The sequence below is a fragment of the Orycteropus afer genome, unplaced genomic scaffold, assembly GCF_000298275.1.
Source record: "Orycteropus afer afer isolate SDZICR_OR568_19922 unplaced genomic scaffold, OryAfe1.0 scaffold00004, whole genome shotgun sequence".
Taxonomy (NCBI): domain Eukaryota; kingdom Metazoa; phylum Chordata; class Mammalia; order Tubulidentata; family Orycteropodidae; genus Orycteropus; species Orycteropus afer.
Genome location: NW_006921591.1, coordinates 27,637,136 through 27,656,367, shown reverse-complemented (window position 1 = coordinate 27,656,367; position 19,232 = coordinate 27,637,136). Strand labels below are relative to the sequence as shown.

General features: G+C 36.2%; 1 protein-coding gene across 1 annotated transcript in view; it reads right to left on the bottom strand.

Moving 5' to 3' along the window:
* CNTNAP5 (contactin associated protein family member 5) overlaps positions 1 to 19,232 on the bottom strand; it is a 1,495,600-nt gene that overhangs the window by 936,931 nt on the left and 539,437 nt on the right. Inside the window, exon 7 of the mRNA XM_042780525.1 lies at positions 7,461 to 7,604. Within this exon, the coding sequence (XP_042636459.1) occupies positions 7,461 to 7,604 (144 nt within the window). The remainder of the gene's footprint in view (positions 1 to 7,460; positions 7,605 to 19,232) is intronic.

Genomic DNA, 19,232 nt, shown 5'->3' with positions numbered 1-19,232 from the left:
ATAGTATATACATATATTAAAAATAATAAGAGGAATCTAAGCAGAAAATGAGCAAAGATATGAAGAAACACTTCACTGAAGAGGATATGTTATTTTTAGATGCCATTGAGTTGGTTCTGATGTATAGTGACCCATTGCACAAAAGAACAAAGCAATTCCTGGTCCTGCATCATCCTTACAAAAATTGCTATGTTTGAACCCATTGATGCAGTCACTCTGTCAATATATCTCCTTAATCATCTTCCTCTTTTTCGCTTACCCTCTATTTTATCAAGAATGAAGTTTGTCTCCAGGGACTGGTACCTCCTGATAACATGTCTAATGTAACTAAGATGAAGTCTCACATCCTTGCTTCTAAGGAGTATTGTGGCTGTTCTTTCCAGACAGATTTGTTCATTCTTTTGGCAGTCCATGGTATATTCAATATTGTTCACAAACACCATAATTCAAAGCATCAGTTCTTCCTCAGTATTCCTTATTTATGTCCAGCTTTCACAAGCATATGAGGTGACTGAGAAGACCATGATTTGGGTCAGGCACCCTTAGTCCTCAAAGTGAATTTTGGGGTTTTTAATGCTTTAAAAAGGTCTTTTGCAGCAGATTTACCTGACGTAAATATTGTTTGAATTCTTGACTGTGCTTCCATGGGCATTGATTGTAGGTCTAATCAAATAAAATCCTTCACAACTTCAATTATTTTCCCCATTTATCATAATTTTGTTTTGTTTTTGTTTTTTGGTCCAGTTATGAGCATTTTTGCTCTCTTTTTGTTGAGGTGTAATGCATAAAGATGGCTGTAGTTTTCTAACTGTTCCAGTAAGTGCTTCAAGTCCTCTTCACTTTCAGCAAACATGGTTGTGTTATCTGCATATCACAAGTTGGTAATGAGTCTTCCTCCAATCCTGATACTCTGTTCTTCTTCATATAGCCCAGCTTCTCAGATTATTTTCTCAGAGTACATATACTGAATAAGTATTGTGAAAAGATAATATTCTAATACACACCTTTTTTATTTTTCCCATTTTAAACCATGAAGTACTCCCTTGTTTTTTTTCAAATGGCTGCCTTGTGGTCTATGTCCACCTTCTACATGAACATAATTAAGTGTTCTTAAACTCCCATTCTTTGCAATGTTATCCATAATTTGTTATGATCCACAGAGTTGAATGCCTTTGTATAGTCAGTAAAACACAGGTAACTATATTTCCAGTATTCTCTGGAATACTGGCAACTATATTTCTCAGTATTCAATCAAGCCCTATCTGACATCAGAAATGATATCCCTCATTCCACATACTCTTCTGAATCTAGCTTGAATTTCTGGCAGTGCCCTGTTGATGTACTGCTGCAACTTTTTTTGGATTATCTTCAGCAATGTTTTACTTATGTGTGATATTAATGATATTGTTAGATAATTTCTACATTCCATTGGGTCACCTTTCTTTGGAATGGGCACATATATGGACATTCTAAATGTGCCCACAGCAACAAATACATCATCTTTTGGAGAGAAAATACTCAAGCTTATAAACACATGATGTTGCCACTGGCCTCAACTTATTGTGACAGGCATGTACACAACACTCAAGGATGGCTAGCCTTTTCTGATATGGCCTGAGATGAAAGGAACAAATGTGCCAGCCTGATTCTCTCTCAGTAATTGAAACTACAAATATCCAAGAAATTTAATCAATTAACGTTGTTGTTATTGTATATTGTTGAGTAAATTCCAACTCAGAACAACTCTACAAGATAGAATAGAACCACCCCTTAGGCTTTCCTTGGCTGTAATCTTTATGAATGGAGCACTGGTGGGGCAGTGGTTAGCTTCAGCTGCTAAGCAAAAGGTCTGCAGTTCAAACCCACCAGCCACTACACTGGAGAAAGATGTGGCAGTCTGCTTCTGTAAAGACTTACAGTTTTGAAAACCCTGTGTTGAAGTTTTACTATTTATGGGAGGAAATAGCTAAGCGTATTTTCACACAGAGCTTCTGGTTTGATTTGAACTGCCAACCTTTCCATTAGTAGCTGAGCACTTCAAGTTCATGCCACCAGGGTTCCTTAACCAATTATTGTTAGGAACAAAAGAACAAAGAATGCATAAAGAAAAGTCATGAAGTATAAGAAATGATAAAGATAAGACAAATAGTGATGTTTTGAAAAAATCCACATGATTAATGGGAACAGTTTAGGGTTCCCATTAATTTATTTCTAGGCAGAGAATAAAGGGATAGAGAATGAATTGTTGACCTCTATCTATAATATCTGTAAAATATGATCTTCAATATACCCCTCCTGAATTTAGAGATCATCTAAAGAATAGATTTGATGCACTGAACACCAATGACCAAAAACCAGAAGAATCGTGGGAGGATATCAAGAACATTATCTATGAAAAAAGCAAGAGATCACTAAAAAGACAAGAAAAGAAGAGAAGACCAAAATGGATGACAGAAGAGACTCTGAAACTTGCCCTTGACCAGAGAGTAGCTAAAGCAAATGGAAGAGATGACAAGATAAGAGAACTGAATAGAAGATTTCAAAGAGCAGCTTGAGCAGACAAAACCAATTACTATAATGAAATGTGCAAAGACCTGGAGTTTGAAAACCAAAAGGGAAGAACACACTCAGCATTTCTCAAGCTAAAAGAATTCAAGAAAAAATTTAAGCCTCGGGTTGCAATATTGAGAGATTCAATGGGCAAAATAGAGAATGATGCAGGAAATATCAAGAGAAGATGGCAGGAATGCACAGAGTCACTGTACCAAAAGGAACTGGTCAATCTTCATCCATTTCAGGAAGTGGCAAAAGATCTAGAACCAATGGTACTGAAGGAGGAAGTCGAAGCTGCAATGAAAGAATTGGTGAAGAACAAGGCTCTGGGAATTGACAGAATGCCGATTGAGATATTTCAACAAATGGATGCCCCATTGGAGGCACTTAATCGGTTATGCCAAGAGATTTGGAAGACAGTTACCTGGCCAACTGACTGGAAGAGATGCATATTTGTACCCATTCCAAAGAAAGGTGATCCCACAGATTGTGGAAATTATAGAACAATATCATTAATATCGCACGCAAGTAAGATCTTACTGAAGATAATTCAAAACCAGTTGCAGCAGTATATTGACAGAGAATTTCCAGAGGTGCAAGCTGGATTCAGAAGAGGACATGGAACGGGAGATGCTGCTGTCAGATGGATCTTGGCTCAAGGCAAAGAATACCAGAAAGATGTCTACCTGTGTTTCATGGACTATGCAAAGGCATTTGATTGTGTGGATCATGACAAATAATGGATAACATTGAGAATAATAGGAATTCCTGAACACTTGATAGTACTCATGAGGAACCTGTACCTTGACCAGGAGGCTGTCATTTGAATGGAACAAGGGAACACTACATGGTTTAAAATCAAGAAAAGGGGATATTTCAGGGTTGTATCCTTTCCCCACACTTATTCAATCTATATGCTGAGCATATAATCCGAGAAGCTGGACTATGTGAAGAAAAATGTGGCATCAGGATTGGAGGAACAATCATTAACAACCTGAGATACACAGACTATATAACTTTGCTTGCTGAAAGTGAGGATGACTTGAGGCACTTACTGATGAAGGTTGAAGAATACAGTTTGCAGTATGGATTACATCTCAATATAAAGAAAACAAAAATCCTCACAACTGGACCAATGAGTGGCATCACAATGAATGGAGAGAGGATTGAGGTTGTCAAAGAATTCACATTGCTTGGTTCTACAATTGATGCCAATGGAAGCAGCAGTCAAGACATTAGATGATGTGTAGCACTGGGTTGGTCAACCGCAAAGGAACTGTTTCAAGTGTGGAGGGGCAAGGATGTCTCCTTGAGGACTAAGGTGATTCTGACATAAGCCATGATATTTCTAATTGCCTTGTATGCATGTGATAGCTGGACAATGAATAAGGAAGGCCAAAGAAGAGTTGATGCTTTTGAATTGTGCTGGCGAAGAATGCTGAAAGTACCATGGACTGCTTAAAAAACTAACAGATCTGTCCTAGAGGAAGTGCACCCAAAATGCTCCTTGGAAGAGAGAATGGTCAGACTTCGTCTCACCTATTTTGGTCATGTTGTCAGAAGGGACCATTCCCTGGAGAAGGATGTCATGCTTGGTAAGGTGGAGGGTCAACAAAAGAGGTGAAGGCCTTCAACAAGATGGATTGACACAGTGGCTGTGATGATGGGCTCAAGTATAGCAAGGATCATGGAGCTGACACGGAATCAGGCAGTGTTTCGTTCTGATGTGCATGGGGTCGCTATGAGTCAGAAGCAACTCGACAGCACCTAATAACAACAACACAACAATCTATAATGGAGCACCATGAGGAAAAATAGTCTCTCTGCTGTGGCTGATACATCTTCCTTACATCCAGCACCACCCCAATCCTACTCTCCAGGTGCCTGGCTCTGCATTTCTAAAGGTTCCTTTAATGTTCCACATCTGTACACATCCTCACCTTCCCACCCTGTCCTTCTGAACTGACTCAAGTGTGTCCTTACTACTTGTCATTAAAAGATGCTAACTAGTCATTTAAACTTTAATTTACTTTATGAAGTGCTATGTTGAGCCTGGGAACTGGGTTTTCAACTCAAGTATAACATGAATAAAAAGGAGGAGACGAAGGAGCAGGAGGAGGAAGAAGAAAAAGAGGAAAACGTGAGTGGAGAGGGAAGAGGAAGGAAAGGTGAAAGGAAAAGAAAGTTGTTTAAGATAAATCATATCATAAATAATTTGGTGTATTTTGGGGGTTAATATGCAAAAAATGGGGGAAAAACACAATAGATTATCCTTGAGCTCTCACTGGACAAAAAACAAACATGTATTTCACAAAATTCATGAAAGGTCGATCTCAAAGAATCTCAATTAAGTTTAATGAGATTTTCTTAAGAAAAATGAAAGAAGGAAAGAGAAACAGCTATATTGCAGATATTAAACATTTAGAACTCTTGAAGAAAATGTCTAGATAGAAAATTCTAAAGAAGTTGGATTATTATTTAGGTAAAAATATTGAAGATTATTTCAGAAATACTATGCTCTGTGTTATATCTGATATAATAGTATATTATTACAATATAAGATATCATATAGCTCATATATATACATATACATACACACACACACACACACACACACACATATATATACACACACACCTACTTCTCACTTATGAACTATTTCATTGTCTGACATTTCACATTTTTGACAACAGTGAAAAAATTTACTATCTACATTTTGTGCATTAATGATGTATGTCACATGAGGTAACAGTAATGCTGGCTATGATGGTTAAGATTATGTGTCAACTTGGCTGGGCTTGATTCTCAATAGTTTGGCAGTTATGTAATGATGAAATTAGCCTCTATGTGATGATGTAATTTAGCAGTTATGCAATGATATAACCATCCTACATTTTTTTTATCTTATGAGGTCATCCTCCTTTTTTACAAAATGCTGATTTTCATATAACAACCTGATCTTTGGAACCTAAGCATGCCAATAAGTGAGGAGTGGGTGTATATATATTCTTTATATATGGAGAGAGCAAGAGAGAGAATTTTGTGTACTATTAATCATGGGAGGAGCTCTGGTAGCATAGTGGCTAAAGCACTTGACTGCTAACCAGAAGGCTGGTGGTTCAAACCCACCAGCCCCTCCTTGGAAGAAAGGTTGGGCAGTCCTCCTTCCATAGTGATACTGCCTCAGAAACCCAAGGAGGGGTCGCTATGAGTTGGGGCCGACTCGACGGCACATAACAGCAACAACAACAATTAATCATGGGAGTACACATGTTTAAATTTATCAGTATCTGTTGTGAGTTCTGAGGAGGCAGATTTCAGTTTAGTTTAGTATTGTCAGGTGTTAGGTCCTAAGAAAGGTGCCCCTATAGGGGCCCTTGGTGATGTGCTTTGGAGAGGTATGAGGAGTCTTTGTTATAAATGTAGCTATTTTAGTCTTAGTTTCACCATGAGAGTGATAGAGATAAAGATAAAATTGAAGCTGTTTCAGGAACGACAGAGAGAATATGTGAAGGTGCATTAGATTCAATCTGCTTTGAATAAAAAATGAGCCTAGGGAATCAAGCAAGGGATACTTGAGAAGTATTCCTAACTTGTGATAGTCTCCATGCAGTTAACTAAGATATTCCAGCAGAAGTCAACTACAAGCTAACAGGCAATATAGATAGCCATACCATATAGGGCAAACTAAATTATGCATTTGTTATTAAAAAGAACAAAAAATAACCTGAATATAAATGTATATTTTATATTACTCAGTGTATAACAAGCATATCAAGTAGGAAAGTCCAGGAAGAGAGTTGCCCACCTCTCCCCCATGCCTCAGTAAGTTAATGCATTATAAAGAATAGTAACAGTCTATCTTCTACTATAAAAACTTTTGAAATAGTCTTTCCAGTGGGGATAATAGAAAATTAAAGACTACCTTGATCACAAAGATGTTCCCAACTTTTTACATCTATGTACCTTGCACATGGGAAGCATTAATGCATGTTATTGGGTGACTCTTGAATCAATTTGTATCAAGGTGAATGTCTATTCACAAAGATCCAGGGTGAAGTGCATAGCTTTGTTTCTCATCTCCATCATCCAAGGACTATAGCAGCCATTTATTCATTCAAACAATGCACATGTATGCAGTGAATGGCTATTGCATGCAAGACACTCTCCTAGATTCTGTGAATGCAATGAAGAAAAAGAAAGAAAAAAATGTCCTGGCCCTAATATCTATAGTGAAGGAAAATATTAATTAGAAAACTATTAAATTTGTTAATGGGATAAATGTTACAAAGGAAATCTTGGCAACATCAAAAATTTAACATTTCTTGTTGAAAGCACCTAGCTTTATACTAACAAGTGGAAAAATCTGTATTTCCCAAACTATAGAATTTAATAGTGTAGTTCCTAAGGCACTTGCCTGCTAACCAGACGGCTAGAGGTTCAAACCCACCAGCCACTTCTCAGAAGGAAGGTTGGGAAATCTACTTCTGTAGTGATACTGCCTCGAAAACCCAAGAGGGATTGCTATAAGTCAGGTCTGACTCTATGGCACATAACAACAACAACAACATAGAATTTAATAAGATATGCAGTTTTCTGGATGCCTTTTCCAGAGATGGTAAAGGAATCATTGTTAACATAGTGTGCACTAAATCACCAGCCACAGCTGACACGATCCACAACCAGTCATATGAAACTCTCTGAATATCCCTAATATGTCTGTTTCTCTCAATAATTTTATTCAATCTGACAGTTCCTGCCTTTCCTCCCACTCCCCAGTTTCACCTCTGGAAGTTGATGGAAATTTTTATAAATTAAGATAAACAGGTTATGAAAGAGCTGCAGAAAAAGCAAGACTTACCCCAATGTGGTAGAAACCATAAAGCTGAAAAGGCAGGCTGACTTACCACTGTATAAATCTGATGCTTTCGTCTTTTAGCGAGGTCAATTATGTTTACTCCATTGTAGTAAAGGTTTTCGATGCATCCATGGAAGTTTTTCTTTAAAAAGGTCCCAGGTTTGCCTGGTACTGGAATTCCTCCAAAACTAAGCTTTATGGAAGGAAAAATTAAAGTCAACTCTTAGTTATAAGCTCTAGAGGAATAAGAAAGGCAAATAAACAAGTGTATTTCAGTAGATTCAATTGTATGCAAGAGCCAAGTGGCTCAAGTAATTATAGATGCTACTTGATTGCACATTTAAAAGGCTACTGATTAGACCATAAAAATAACTATAATTGCTTGCTCTTTAAGGGATTAATTTACAAAACCATTTTACTTCTTTTCTAGACTCTTTTAATACTAAAAAAAAAAATAATAATAATAATAATTTTCATGAGAGAAAAAGGGACAGTTAATCAACGTCTTTTTATTTATCTCATCCACAAATATCTTAGAGAATATGATCAAACTAAAGCCAAGAGACTATATGTATATATATGCCCTCTATTCAGCTGCAGAGAGACCTAGTTACAAACTCTAGTTTTACTGAAAAAGCCTTGTGCACAAAGTTGTCTCCAAATTGTTATTTATAAAGATGACATATAGGAATTCATCTAAATGTCCAATTTGGTTTAGTAAAGCAAGTAATGCTTATTTATTATAGAATGGAAAACTACTGAAATGCTGGTTGAAAATGCAAGAGTTACAATTAGGTAGAAATATGGCAGTAACAAAATGTTTTCTGAACATGTAGACTAAAAGGAAATACATGGAATTTTAAATGGTGGTTGTCTCTACAAGAGATATGGGATATCAGTTTTCTTTACTTTCCAGTATTTTATAAATTAAGAAAAAATACACAGTTTAAAAATAATATGTGTTTTCTTTCTACTGAACATGAAGAGCAAGATTATTTTTTCAACTGTGTCTTCCCCAGCTCCATCTCATCACTAACCCAGTTTTGATCTCCTGTTTTGAAATGTTCCATTCAGCACAAATTTAAAGTATTATGATGCTTGGGGATGTTTCAGTAGGATGTGTTCTCCCAATTAGAATGACTTTTCTTCATATCAAGCATTTGACAGCTAACCAGAAGCCTGGAGATTCAAACCCATCAGCCATTCCTCAGAAAGAAGATTGGGCAATCTGTTTCCGTAGAGATACCATCTTGGAAACCCAAGGAGGGGTTGCTATGAGTTGGAAATGACTTAATAGCTGTTAAGGTGTTTTTTGTTTGTTTGTTTGTTTTTGTTTTAGGTATGGAAACGGCTACTTTTAGGTGTCCATTTTTATTTCCATAAGTTCCATACTATTTGAAAGAGATATTTCTCAGTACTTTGTAATTGGTGATAAACATCATTAATCTTTCTGCTCACTTTTTACTTAGCAATGCTTTTCATCTTTAAGATAATTATTTAATAATCTTGCTGATTTTATTTTAAATTTAATGTCAGAATAAGTTTTATTTAACAGAGCCTGTTGGAATTTTGGCAGAGAATGCATGATTTCAATTAACACATTTACTTGGAGAAGAATGGATATCTTTTTTTAATATTTCATCTTCTAATCCAAGACCTGGTGTCTTTTTCTCTTTTCAAATTGCCTGAAACGGCCCCTCACTTAAGGTTAACAATTTATTTTCCTACCTTATGTGGTCTTCAGGAGATGAATTTCTATGAATGTCATGTTTCAAAATATTTCCATTGTAAAAAATTGTGCTCACCCATGAAATGACTTATTAAGTAATTATACACCCATCTTATTATGGTTAATTTTCCTTTATCCAAATATTTTATATGTATTTTATATATACATACATATATATATATATATATATATATATATATATATTAAAACACTTCACTCATGATTTATTGGTCGCTGATGCATAACAATGCATATCTGCCCAGCTACCAAAGGTTTCTGTCCCTCAGTGAGAACTTGAAAGTTAGTATCATATGACTAATACAAAACTCTTGTCAATGCCAAATTTTTCCAAAAATCCCCCATCAAGGGTTAGTGTTTGCTCCCCTCCATGTGATTGGAACTTAAAATGTGATTATATATTATATCCTCCACATGGTTTGTCTTATAGCAAAGAGTTTCTACCTCAAGTCCTCGAGGCACTACTTTTTGCTATTTAAAAGGAACCATGTACCTTTGGTAGCTGGGCAGATATGCATTGTTATTAGTTGCCATTGAAATGATTTTTTCCCTTATTTCTTTGGCTTGGTTAAGGTTCCTATGGCCTAGCTAAAACTTCTTAAGCAAAATTAAATCATAACAATGATAAAAACCTTTGTATTAAAAAAAAAAAAAAAAAAAAAACAAGAAAGGCATTAATTCTAATGTATTTTCCAAGTACACATAATACTGATTATGACTACATATCACTTTACAGAGATTGTACTCTATTCCATTTTACATATAAATCACATATTTATCTATTTAAAAATTAGTGGTGGCGGTCGGGGGGAACTCACTGCCATCCAGTAGAACCCGACTCATAGCGACTGCTCCTTGGGTTTCCCAGGTGCTATCACTACGGAAGTAGATTGCCCAGTCATCCCTCCAAGGAGTGGCTAGTGGGTTTGAACCAGCAGCCTTCTGGTTAGCAGTCAAATGTCTTAGGCACTATGCTACCAGACTGCCAATTAAATTCATTGGTTTTTCAGGATTCCCTATGATATAATACAGGTTTTATATTTAGTTCTGATGTTTCATTTACATTGCTGTTGTTTTGTGCCCTTACTCAATTTCTACTCATAGCCACACCATAGGACAGAGTAGAACAGTCTATTAGGGTTTCCAGAGCTGTAAATCTTTACAGAAGCACCTAGTGTGTTCTAACCACTTACCTTTCAGTTGGCAGTCAACTGCTTAACCACTGTGCTATCAGGGCTCCTTTTAATTATGTCAATAGATGCATGATTTAATAGATTCCTATCTATTGAAATTTACTTGCATTTTAGTTGTCTTGAAATAAGTGTTCTTAAATTTTAAGTTCTAAATGAATTTGAGCTCTAGTTTCTTTTTCTGTCTAGTATTTAGATCAAGTCTATATCTGCTTCTAAGAAAAACAAAGAGATTTTAACTTTGAACATATTTTTAAATGATTCCTAAAACTTTGAAAACACTAAAAGAATTTTCCAATTAACATCTTAAATCCAAGATATTTTGTAAAAATATTTATCTGTTACTTAACAGAAATATCCTCCATTGATTTATTACAGATTGAAATATTAATTTGAGCATTTATATTTAAAGAGTAATCCATTTCTAATTTGTAAATTGTTTTTACAAATTTAATTTGTATTGTAGAATATAAATACAATCACGTATCTGTTAGTTTTATTTATTCACTTTTAAAATTTTAAATTCATAGTGACAATTATACTCATTTTATTTTTATGTTGCTCACCTCTCTCAATTTGTACTATACTCAGTTATGATTTATGAAAGTATTAATTGACAGGTTATAATATTTGAAAAAAAGGAAAAATGGATAAAAACATTCCTTAAAATAGCAAAACTTAGTGTCCGGAGGACTTGGGGTAGAAATTCTTTGCTATAAGCTACACCATGTAGAGGATATCATATATGATAACATTTTAAGTTCCCATCACACGGAGAGGAGCAAACACTAACCCTTGATGGAGGATTTGTGGAAAAATTTGGCATTGACAAGAGTATCACATTAGTCATAGGATACTAGCTTTCAAGTCCTTGCTGAGGGACAGAAACCTTTGGTAGCTGGGCAGATATGCATTGTGATTAGTTGTCATTGAGTTGATCTCAACTTTTGGAGACCCCATCTGTGCAGAGTAGAATTCCTCCATGAGTTTTCACAGCTGTGACCTTTTGGTAGCAGATTGCCATGTCTGGCTTCTAAGATACCCCTGGGTGGGTTCAAATCATTAACCTTTTGCCTAGTAGTCTAACACATAACCATTTAAACTACCACTCAGGGACGCCAAGGGTGTGGCTAGAAGTCCCATGATAGATTTTGGAAAACAGAGAGGGTGCTTTGGCTCTATTTCCATAGCTCTGATGCTTCAAGACTATTAGAGATACCTCAGTTCTTGTTTTAAAATTACTTAATCACTCTAGCATAGTGCAAGGTAGGCTGCCGAGGACTTTCATGTTTGCAGAGTAGGATGGGTGGTGTGGATGTCTGAGGCTGTGAATTAGTGCATAATGCACTGGTAGCTGGGTTTGAAGCCTGGGAGACCATGTTACAGACCAGGGAAAACAGCAACAGCAGGAACTGACACCTGATACCCATGCCCAAAATTCAGGATTAGACCATTGGAAAACTTTCATAATGAGGACAGCACAGGTACAAGGCATGGCTCTCTGTTGCAGGATAATATCCAAGTTACCAGCTAGTAATTTTTCCAGGAAAAAAAAAAAAAGAAGAAGGAAAAACGGGAAATAAAATAAATCTCATTTCAAGGGAATATTTACATTACAGTACACTAAGGTATAAAACTACATTAACTAAGTTATCATTTATCATCAAGATTAGATGTTTCTGCCATCAGAAGAAATGAAAGCTGATAAGTGTATTGAATTCAGTTAGGGAGAAGAAACAAAGTTAAGTTTCTATACATTTGAGTTTGAGTATAAAGGTTCAACTTGCTTTATAATTTCAAATATTTCAAGTACTTTAAGATTTGCAGCTATAATTATGCTATTAAATTATAAATTTAATTTGGTATCAGATAAGATAGACTGGAAAAAATGTGCTTTATATACTGATATTTTCTTTCCAACAAATATAGTATTGATTTTTCTAAATATTTCATAAATATTTGTAGGCTAAATTCTCTAGTAGCACAGTGCCTAGGGCACTTGACTGCTAACCAGAAGGCTGGTGGTTCAAACCCACCAGCCACTCCTTGGAAGGAAGATGGGGCAATCTACTTCCATAGTAATACTGCATCAGAAACCCAAGGAGGGTTTTGGTCTGACTCGACGGCACATAACAACAAACAACAACAAATCTGCTGTATACATATTAAACCCCTTGCCGTTGAATTCATTCCAATTTATAACAACCCTATAGAACAGAGTAGAATTGCCCCATAGGATTTCCAAGGCTATAATCTTTACAGAGCAGACTGCCACATCTTTCTCCTACAAAGGGGTTTTTGGGTTTAAACTGCCAATCTTTCACTTAGCAGCTAAATGCTTAATCACTGTACCGACAGGACTCCTTATATAGATATTAATTCTTCATTAATAATTATGTCCTATGAATTAATTACATTCATCTTTATATCTACTTTATCAAAACTTTGAAAGAAAAATTAAAATCCTGTTATAAACTGTGTATCTGTTCCTTTTTAAGGTAACACTTTGCCCTGGAGAAGAATTTTCTCACTCCAGGCCCATAGCAATCATGGAGCCATCCATAGGAGGGTCGCTGCTATTCATGACCTGGGTTAGCCAAATTGTGTAGCTATTAATTACAAATATTTAATATTGATTGTTCTTGAGCTATTCTCCTCCTTAGTACATCTGGCATTTGATTGATTCCTTTCCATATTCACAGTTTACAACTGTGGCTTTTTTCCTTGAGTGCTGTTCATTCCCACTAACAACCACTTTTTAAGAAACAAGCACTTCTTTTAGTCTGGCATCAGGGCAGTGTATCCTGGAACTGTTCCCTTGGAAGCTCCTGTCAGAGTAGTTTCAACTTATATTTAAATAGTAGTAAGTGGCAATTTTTTATTTATGCAATTAATCAATACTTTATTTGACATATACATATATGTACTAGAGTTGTTTTTAATTTGGAATCACATTATTATTTTACAATAACCTTTATATTTTAATAATTTTTATTTTCAGTGGAAGTATTTTTTCTATAACTGCTTTCATTTGGTATAAATTCAACTGGTTTATATTGGTCCCCTTAAATTAAAAAAAAAAGAAATTCAGTTATTTTTGTCAAAGCGTAAACCACATGTGACTGGCTTTTGTTTAGTAAAGCAATGTAAAGACTATTAGCCACCTGAAGGAATTTAGACAGCATTTATGTTTATTGTTACAATTATAAATGCAATAAATATTGTGCTATTCTATTTTGTTTCTTAATTTTAATTTATGCCTATATTTTGATTTTGTTTTATGTAGATTGGGCTGTGTACTGTATACTTCTTATAAAAGTAATATTGGAAGACAATCACTATGATTTTCTAGCTTCTCAAACTAGAGCTTTGTACTGCTTTCTATAAAGCACAAATTCTTATTTTCTTCATCCTTAATTCTGAATTTTGGTTGCTTAAATTATTATTATTAATAAATCTACCTATCTTTTCCCCAAAATTATAAATACTTTTTTCTATAGCAAAGTGGTTAAAAATCAGTGTCAGGAGCTGCTCTTCCTAGATTCAAATCCCAGGTCTTCCATTTGCTTTCTGAAGACCTTTGCCAAATACTTCAGTGTACCTCATTTTCCTCATCTATAAAATGGGGTTAGTTGAATTCTTACTTCATATAAATAACTCAGCTTGACTAGGTTAATGTGAAAATTACAAGTTCCTAAACCTGAAGCATTTGGGACAGATACTCGTACATAGTAATCACTATTATTTGCTATTAATAGTAGAGTGGCATTGTTCTCACTGACAGCAACCCTAGTCAAGAAGTTCTACTTATATGGTATTTGGAGCATGATTTTTAGTAATTTCTAAAGAAAAGCTATATGGACAGTAACATCTATAATATTCCTCAGGTGTGAACTTTTCTTTATTTTTGAATTAAATGAACAGATGGGGGGAACTAAAAAAACTTCTCTTAAAGGTTTTATAGAAGGATTTTCAGAAAGCCATAAATATATCCATTGTGGCATCCTTTATAGCTTCATATTTGGAATGGGAGGGAAAAAGGAGGGAAATTCTGAAGGAGGGAGAGAGATCTTGCTAGAACACAATAATCACTATCTATTTTCAATGAATATCATTTTGTTCAATTTCATAAAATATATTTATCATACGTTGTTGTTGTTGTTATGTGCCGTCAAGTCAGCCCCGACTCATAGCGACCCCTCCTTGGGTTTCCGAGGCAGTATCACTATGGAAGTAGGATTGCCCAACCTTCCTTCCGAGGAGTGGCTGGTGGGTTTGAACCACCAGCCTTCTGGTTAGCAGTCAAGTGCTTTTAGCCACTATGCTACCAGAGTAAGAAGAAGAATTATACTCAACTGTATGATGATGATATTTATCATACAGTTGAGTGTAATTCTTCTTCTTCTTTTTTTTTTTTTTTTTAATCGTGATTTGGGTGAAAGTTTAGAGCAAAATCACTTTCCATACAGCAGTTCATACTAACATTGTTTCATGACATTGACTACAATTTGCCCCAATATGACAGCTCCCCTTCCACTTCCTCCTGATAATTACCTCTTCCCTGTTTCCATCTCTCCATGCATTCCTGCCCCCTGAACTGTCTCTCTGTGCATGAACAGTTCTTTTTTTTTCTCCCATGACTGTTCTCTCCAAGGAGTATATATACCTCAGGTAAATGTTCAACTCATATGCCTGTCTTGTTTGGCTGGAAGCCACAGGTGTGGGTTCAGTTCCAGACCTGAAGGACAACTAGGGAACATAGCCTCAATGGTTTCACTAGGCTCTATCAGACCAGCAAATCTGGTCCCTCCCCCTTTTTTTTCCCAAATGATTTTGAGTTTGTTCCACATTGTTCTCCCTCTCTGTCCAGGATCTCCTGCATAGATCTCCCTCTGAGTGATTGACAGTGGTAGCTGGGCACCATCTAGTTCTTCTGGTCTCACAGTCGTATAGGCTGAGAATCACATGGTGTACCAGTCACAAGGACTAATTGTTTCCATGAATCTTTGATTTTCTTCATTCTTCTTTGCTCTGGATGAGGAGAGACCCATCGTTTCACCTAGATGGCTGCTTGCAAGATTTTAAGATTCCAGTCACTACTCACCAAACTAGGAGGTGGAACAATGTTTTGTGTAGCATGTTATGCCAATTGAGCTTGATGTCCCCTGCAACTATGGTCCCGAGCCCACAGGTTCAACTACTCGCTCCCTCTGGGTGTGTTGTTGTTGTTATGTGTCGTCGAGTTGGACCCGACTCATAGCAACCCCTCCTTGGGTTTCCAAGGCAGTATTACTACGGAAGTAGATTGTCCCATCTTCCTTCCGAGGAGAGGCTGATGGGTTTGAACTGCCAGCCCTCTGGTTAGCAGTCAGGTGCCTTAGGCACTATGTTACCAAAGCTACCCAAAGCTACCTCTGAGTAGCTGGCTATAACTAAGAAGTGACTACAACCTTGTCCCTTGTCAGCTCTGCTATACCCCTGGGAATTCTTACAGCACCTACAAATACACTTGTAGAAATATGGTCTGCCAACCCTATACATGGTTTTGGGTACACTCCCTACTGCATAGGCATACCTAATATTCCAGCATGTCTACCCATCTATCCACCTGTATACCTACATTTGCCTTCACTGACAATGCAGTACTCTATGTGCAAAAGGGTTCATCTTTGTTGTCTGCTTCTCCCATGTACCTCTCTATGGCTTCCTTTTCCTCAATGCCACCATGTTGATCACTCACATTTGGTACATTGCCCTTATCTTCACCCAAATCAATACTTATCTCTACCTCTCTTACAGTGTTCCAGACCCTACCCTCCCACCCTTGGTAACCAACAAAGAAATTTTCCTTCCATATATAAACCTTTCCTTGACTTTTACAATAACGGACTAATACAATATTTGTACTTCTGTGATTGATTTATTTCACTCAGCATAATGCCCTCCAAGTTCATCCACATCATGTGGTGTTTTGCAGATTCTAGTTATTATTTAGGGTTGCATAGGATTCCATTGTGTGCATGTTATCCATTCCTCCATTGATGGACACCTAGGTCGTTTCCATCTTTTTGCTATTTTAGATAGTGCTGCAATGAACATGGGTCTGCATATGTCTGTTCTTGTCATGGCTCTCATTTCTTCAGGATTTATACCTAGTAATGGAATGACTGGGTCAAATGGTATTTCTAAATCCAGCTTTTTAAGGAATCACCATACAGCTTTCCACAGTGGTTATACCATTTTACAGTCCCACCCGCAGTGTATGAGAGTCCCAATCTCTCTGCATCCTCACCAGCTTTTGTTATTTTCTGCCTTGCTCAACATTTCTGCCAGTGCGGAGGCAAGATAGTATCTCATTGTTGTTTTGATTTGCATCTTTCTAATGGCTAATAATCGTGAACATTTCTTCCTATGTTTGTTGTTCGCCGGAATATCCTCCTTGGTGAAGTGTCTATTCATGTCTTCTGCCCATTCTTTAATTGAATTATTTGTCTCTTTGTTTTTGAGGCATTGGACTTTTCTGTAAATTCTAGAGATAAGTCCCTTGCCAGATATGTCATGGAATTGGTGTTGTGTATGGTGTGAGTTACAGATCTTGTTTCATTTTTCTGCAAATGGATATCCGGTTTTGCCAGCACCATTTATTAAACAAACATTCTCTTCCACATTTAATGGATTTCGACCCTTTGTCAAAGATCAGCTGAACATAGGTCAATGGATCTATTTCTGGGTTCTCTATTCTATTCCATTGGTCTATGTGTTTGTCATTGTATCAATACCAGGCAGTTTTGATTACTGTAACTATATAGTAGGTTTTGAGATCCAGCAGTGTGAAACCTCCTACTTTGTTCTTCTTCAATAGTGTTTTGCTTATCCGGGGTCTCTTTCCTTTCCATATAAAGTTAGTGATTGGTTTTTCCATATCCTTAAAAAATGTTGATTGGATCTGGATGGGGATTGCATTGAATGTATAGATTGCTTTAGGTAGAATTGACATTTTCACAATGTTCAATCTTCCTTTTCATGAGCATGGTATTTTTTTTCCATTTATTTTGATCACTTATGGTTTCTTGAAGTAATCTTTGTTGTTTTCTTTGTACAGGTCTTTTGTGTCACTGGTAAGATTTATTCCCAACTATTTTATTTTTTTGGTAGCTATTTTAAATGATATTGATTTCCTTATTTCTTTTTTGGCAATCTCTTTGCTGGTGTAGGGGAATCCAGCTGATTTTTGGATGTTGATCATGTATCCTGCCACGATGCTAAATCTATTACTTAGTTTCAGTAGATTTTTGACTGAGTCGCTTGGGTTTTCTAGGCATAAGATCATATCAACAGCACATATGGATATTTTGACTTCTTCCTTATCAATTTGGATGCCTTTGATTTCCCTTTTTTGGCTTATGGCCCTGGATAGGGCTTCCAATACAATGTTGAATAGAAGAGGTGACAGAGGGCATCTTTGTCTGGTTCCTGCTTGCAAGGAATGGTTTCAGTCTCTCTCCATTGAGAGTAATTTTGGCTGAAGTTTTGCATGTTGTTGTTGTTGTTATGTATCCTCGAGTCTGACCCAACGCATAGTGACCCCTCCTTGGGTTTCCAAGGCAGTATCATTATGGAAGTAGATTGACCCATCTTCCTTCCGAGGAGTGGCTGGTGGGTTTGAACCACCAGCCTTCTTGTTAGCAGTCAAGTGCCTTAGGCACAAAGCTGCTCTTTATTATGATGAGGAATGTCCCTTCTATTTCTACTTTGCTGAGAGTTTTGATCAGGAATGGGTGTTGGATTTTATCAAATGCCTTTTCTGCATCAATTGATGTGATCATGTGGTTCTTCTTTTGTTTATGTATGTGGTGGATGATGTTAATTGTTTCTCTAATGTTGAACCATACTTATATACCTCATATGAACCCCACTTGGTTATAATGAATGATTTTCTTGATAGATTGTTGGAGTCTATTGGTTAGGATTTTGTTGAAGATTTTTGCATCTATACTCATGAGGGATATTGGTCTGTAGTTTTCCTTTTGAGTGATGTCTTTGCCTTGTTTTGGTATCAAGGTTATGCTTGCTTCATAAAATGAATTAGGGAGGATTCCATCCTTTTCTCTGTTTTGGAATAGTTTGAGTAGGATTGGTGTCAGTGCTTCTCTGAATTTTTCATAGAATTCTGCAGTGAAACTGTCTGTGCCAGGACTTTTTCTGGTGGGATTTTTTTTTTTTTTTTTTTTAATGACCTGTTCAATTTCTTCTTTTGGTATGGATCTATTCAACTTTCCCACATCAGTCTGTGTTAGTTTAGATAAGTGATGTGTTTCTAGAAATCTTCCATTTCTTTCAGATTTTCAAATTTGTTGGAGTGCAGGTATTCATCATGCATCCTGATATTATCCTTTTTATTTCAGTTGGTTCTGTTGTGATGTCACCTGTTTAATTTGTTATTCATGTTGTTTGTATTCTCTCCCTCTTTTCCTTTGTTAAATTTGCCAGTGGTTTGTCAATTTTATTAATCTTTTCAAACAAAACAACTTCTGGTCTTGTTGATTTTTTCTATTGTCTATTTTCTGTTTCATTGATATCTGCTCGAATCTTGATTATTTCCTTTCTTCTTGTGACTGTAAGCTTTTCTTGCTGTTCTTTTCTTAATTGTTGGAGACGTTGGTTTAAAGTGTTGATTTTGGCTCTTTCTGCCTTTTTGATGTGTACATTTATTGCTATAAATTGGCCTTTGATTACTGCTTTTGCTGTGTCCAACACATTTTGATATGGTGTGTTTTCATTCTCATTAGATTCAAGGAATTTTTGAATTTCACTGTTTATTTCTTCTCTTACCCAGTCTTTCTTAAGGAGGATGTTGTTCAGTTTCCATGTGTTTACTATTTTT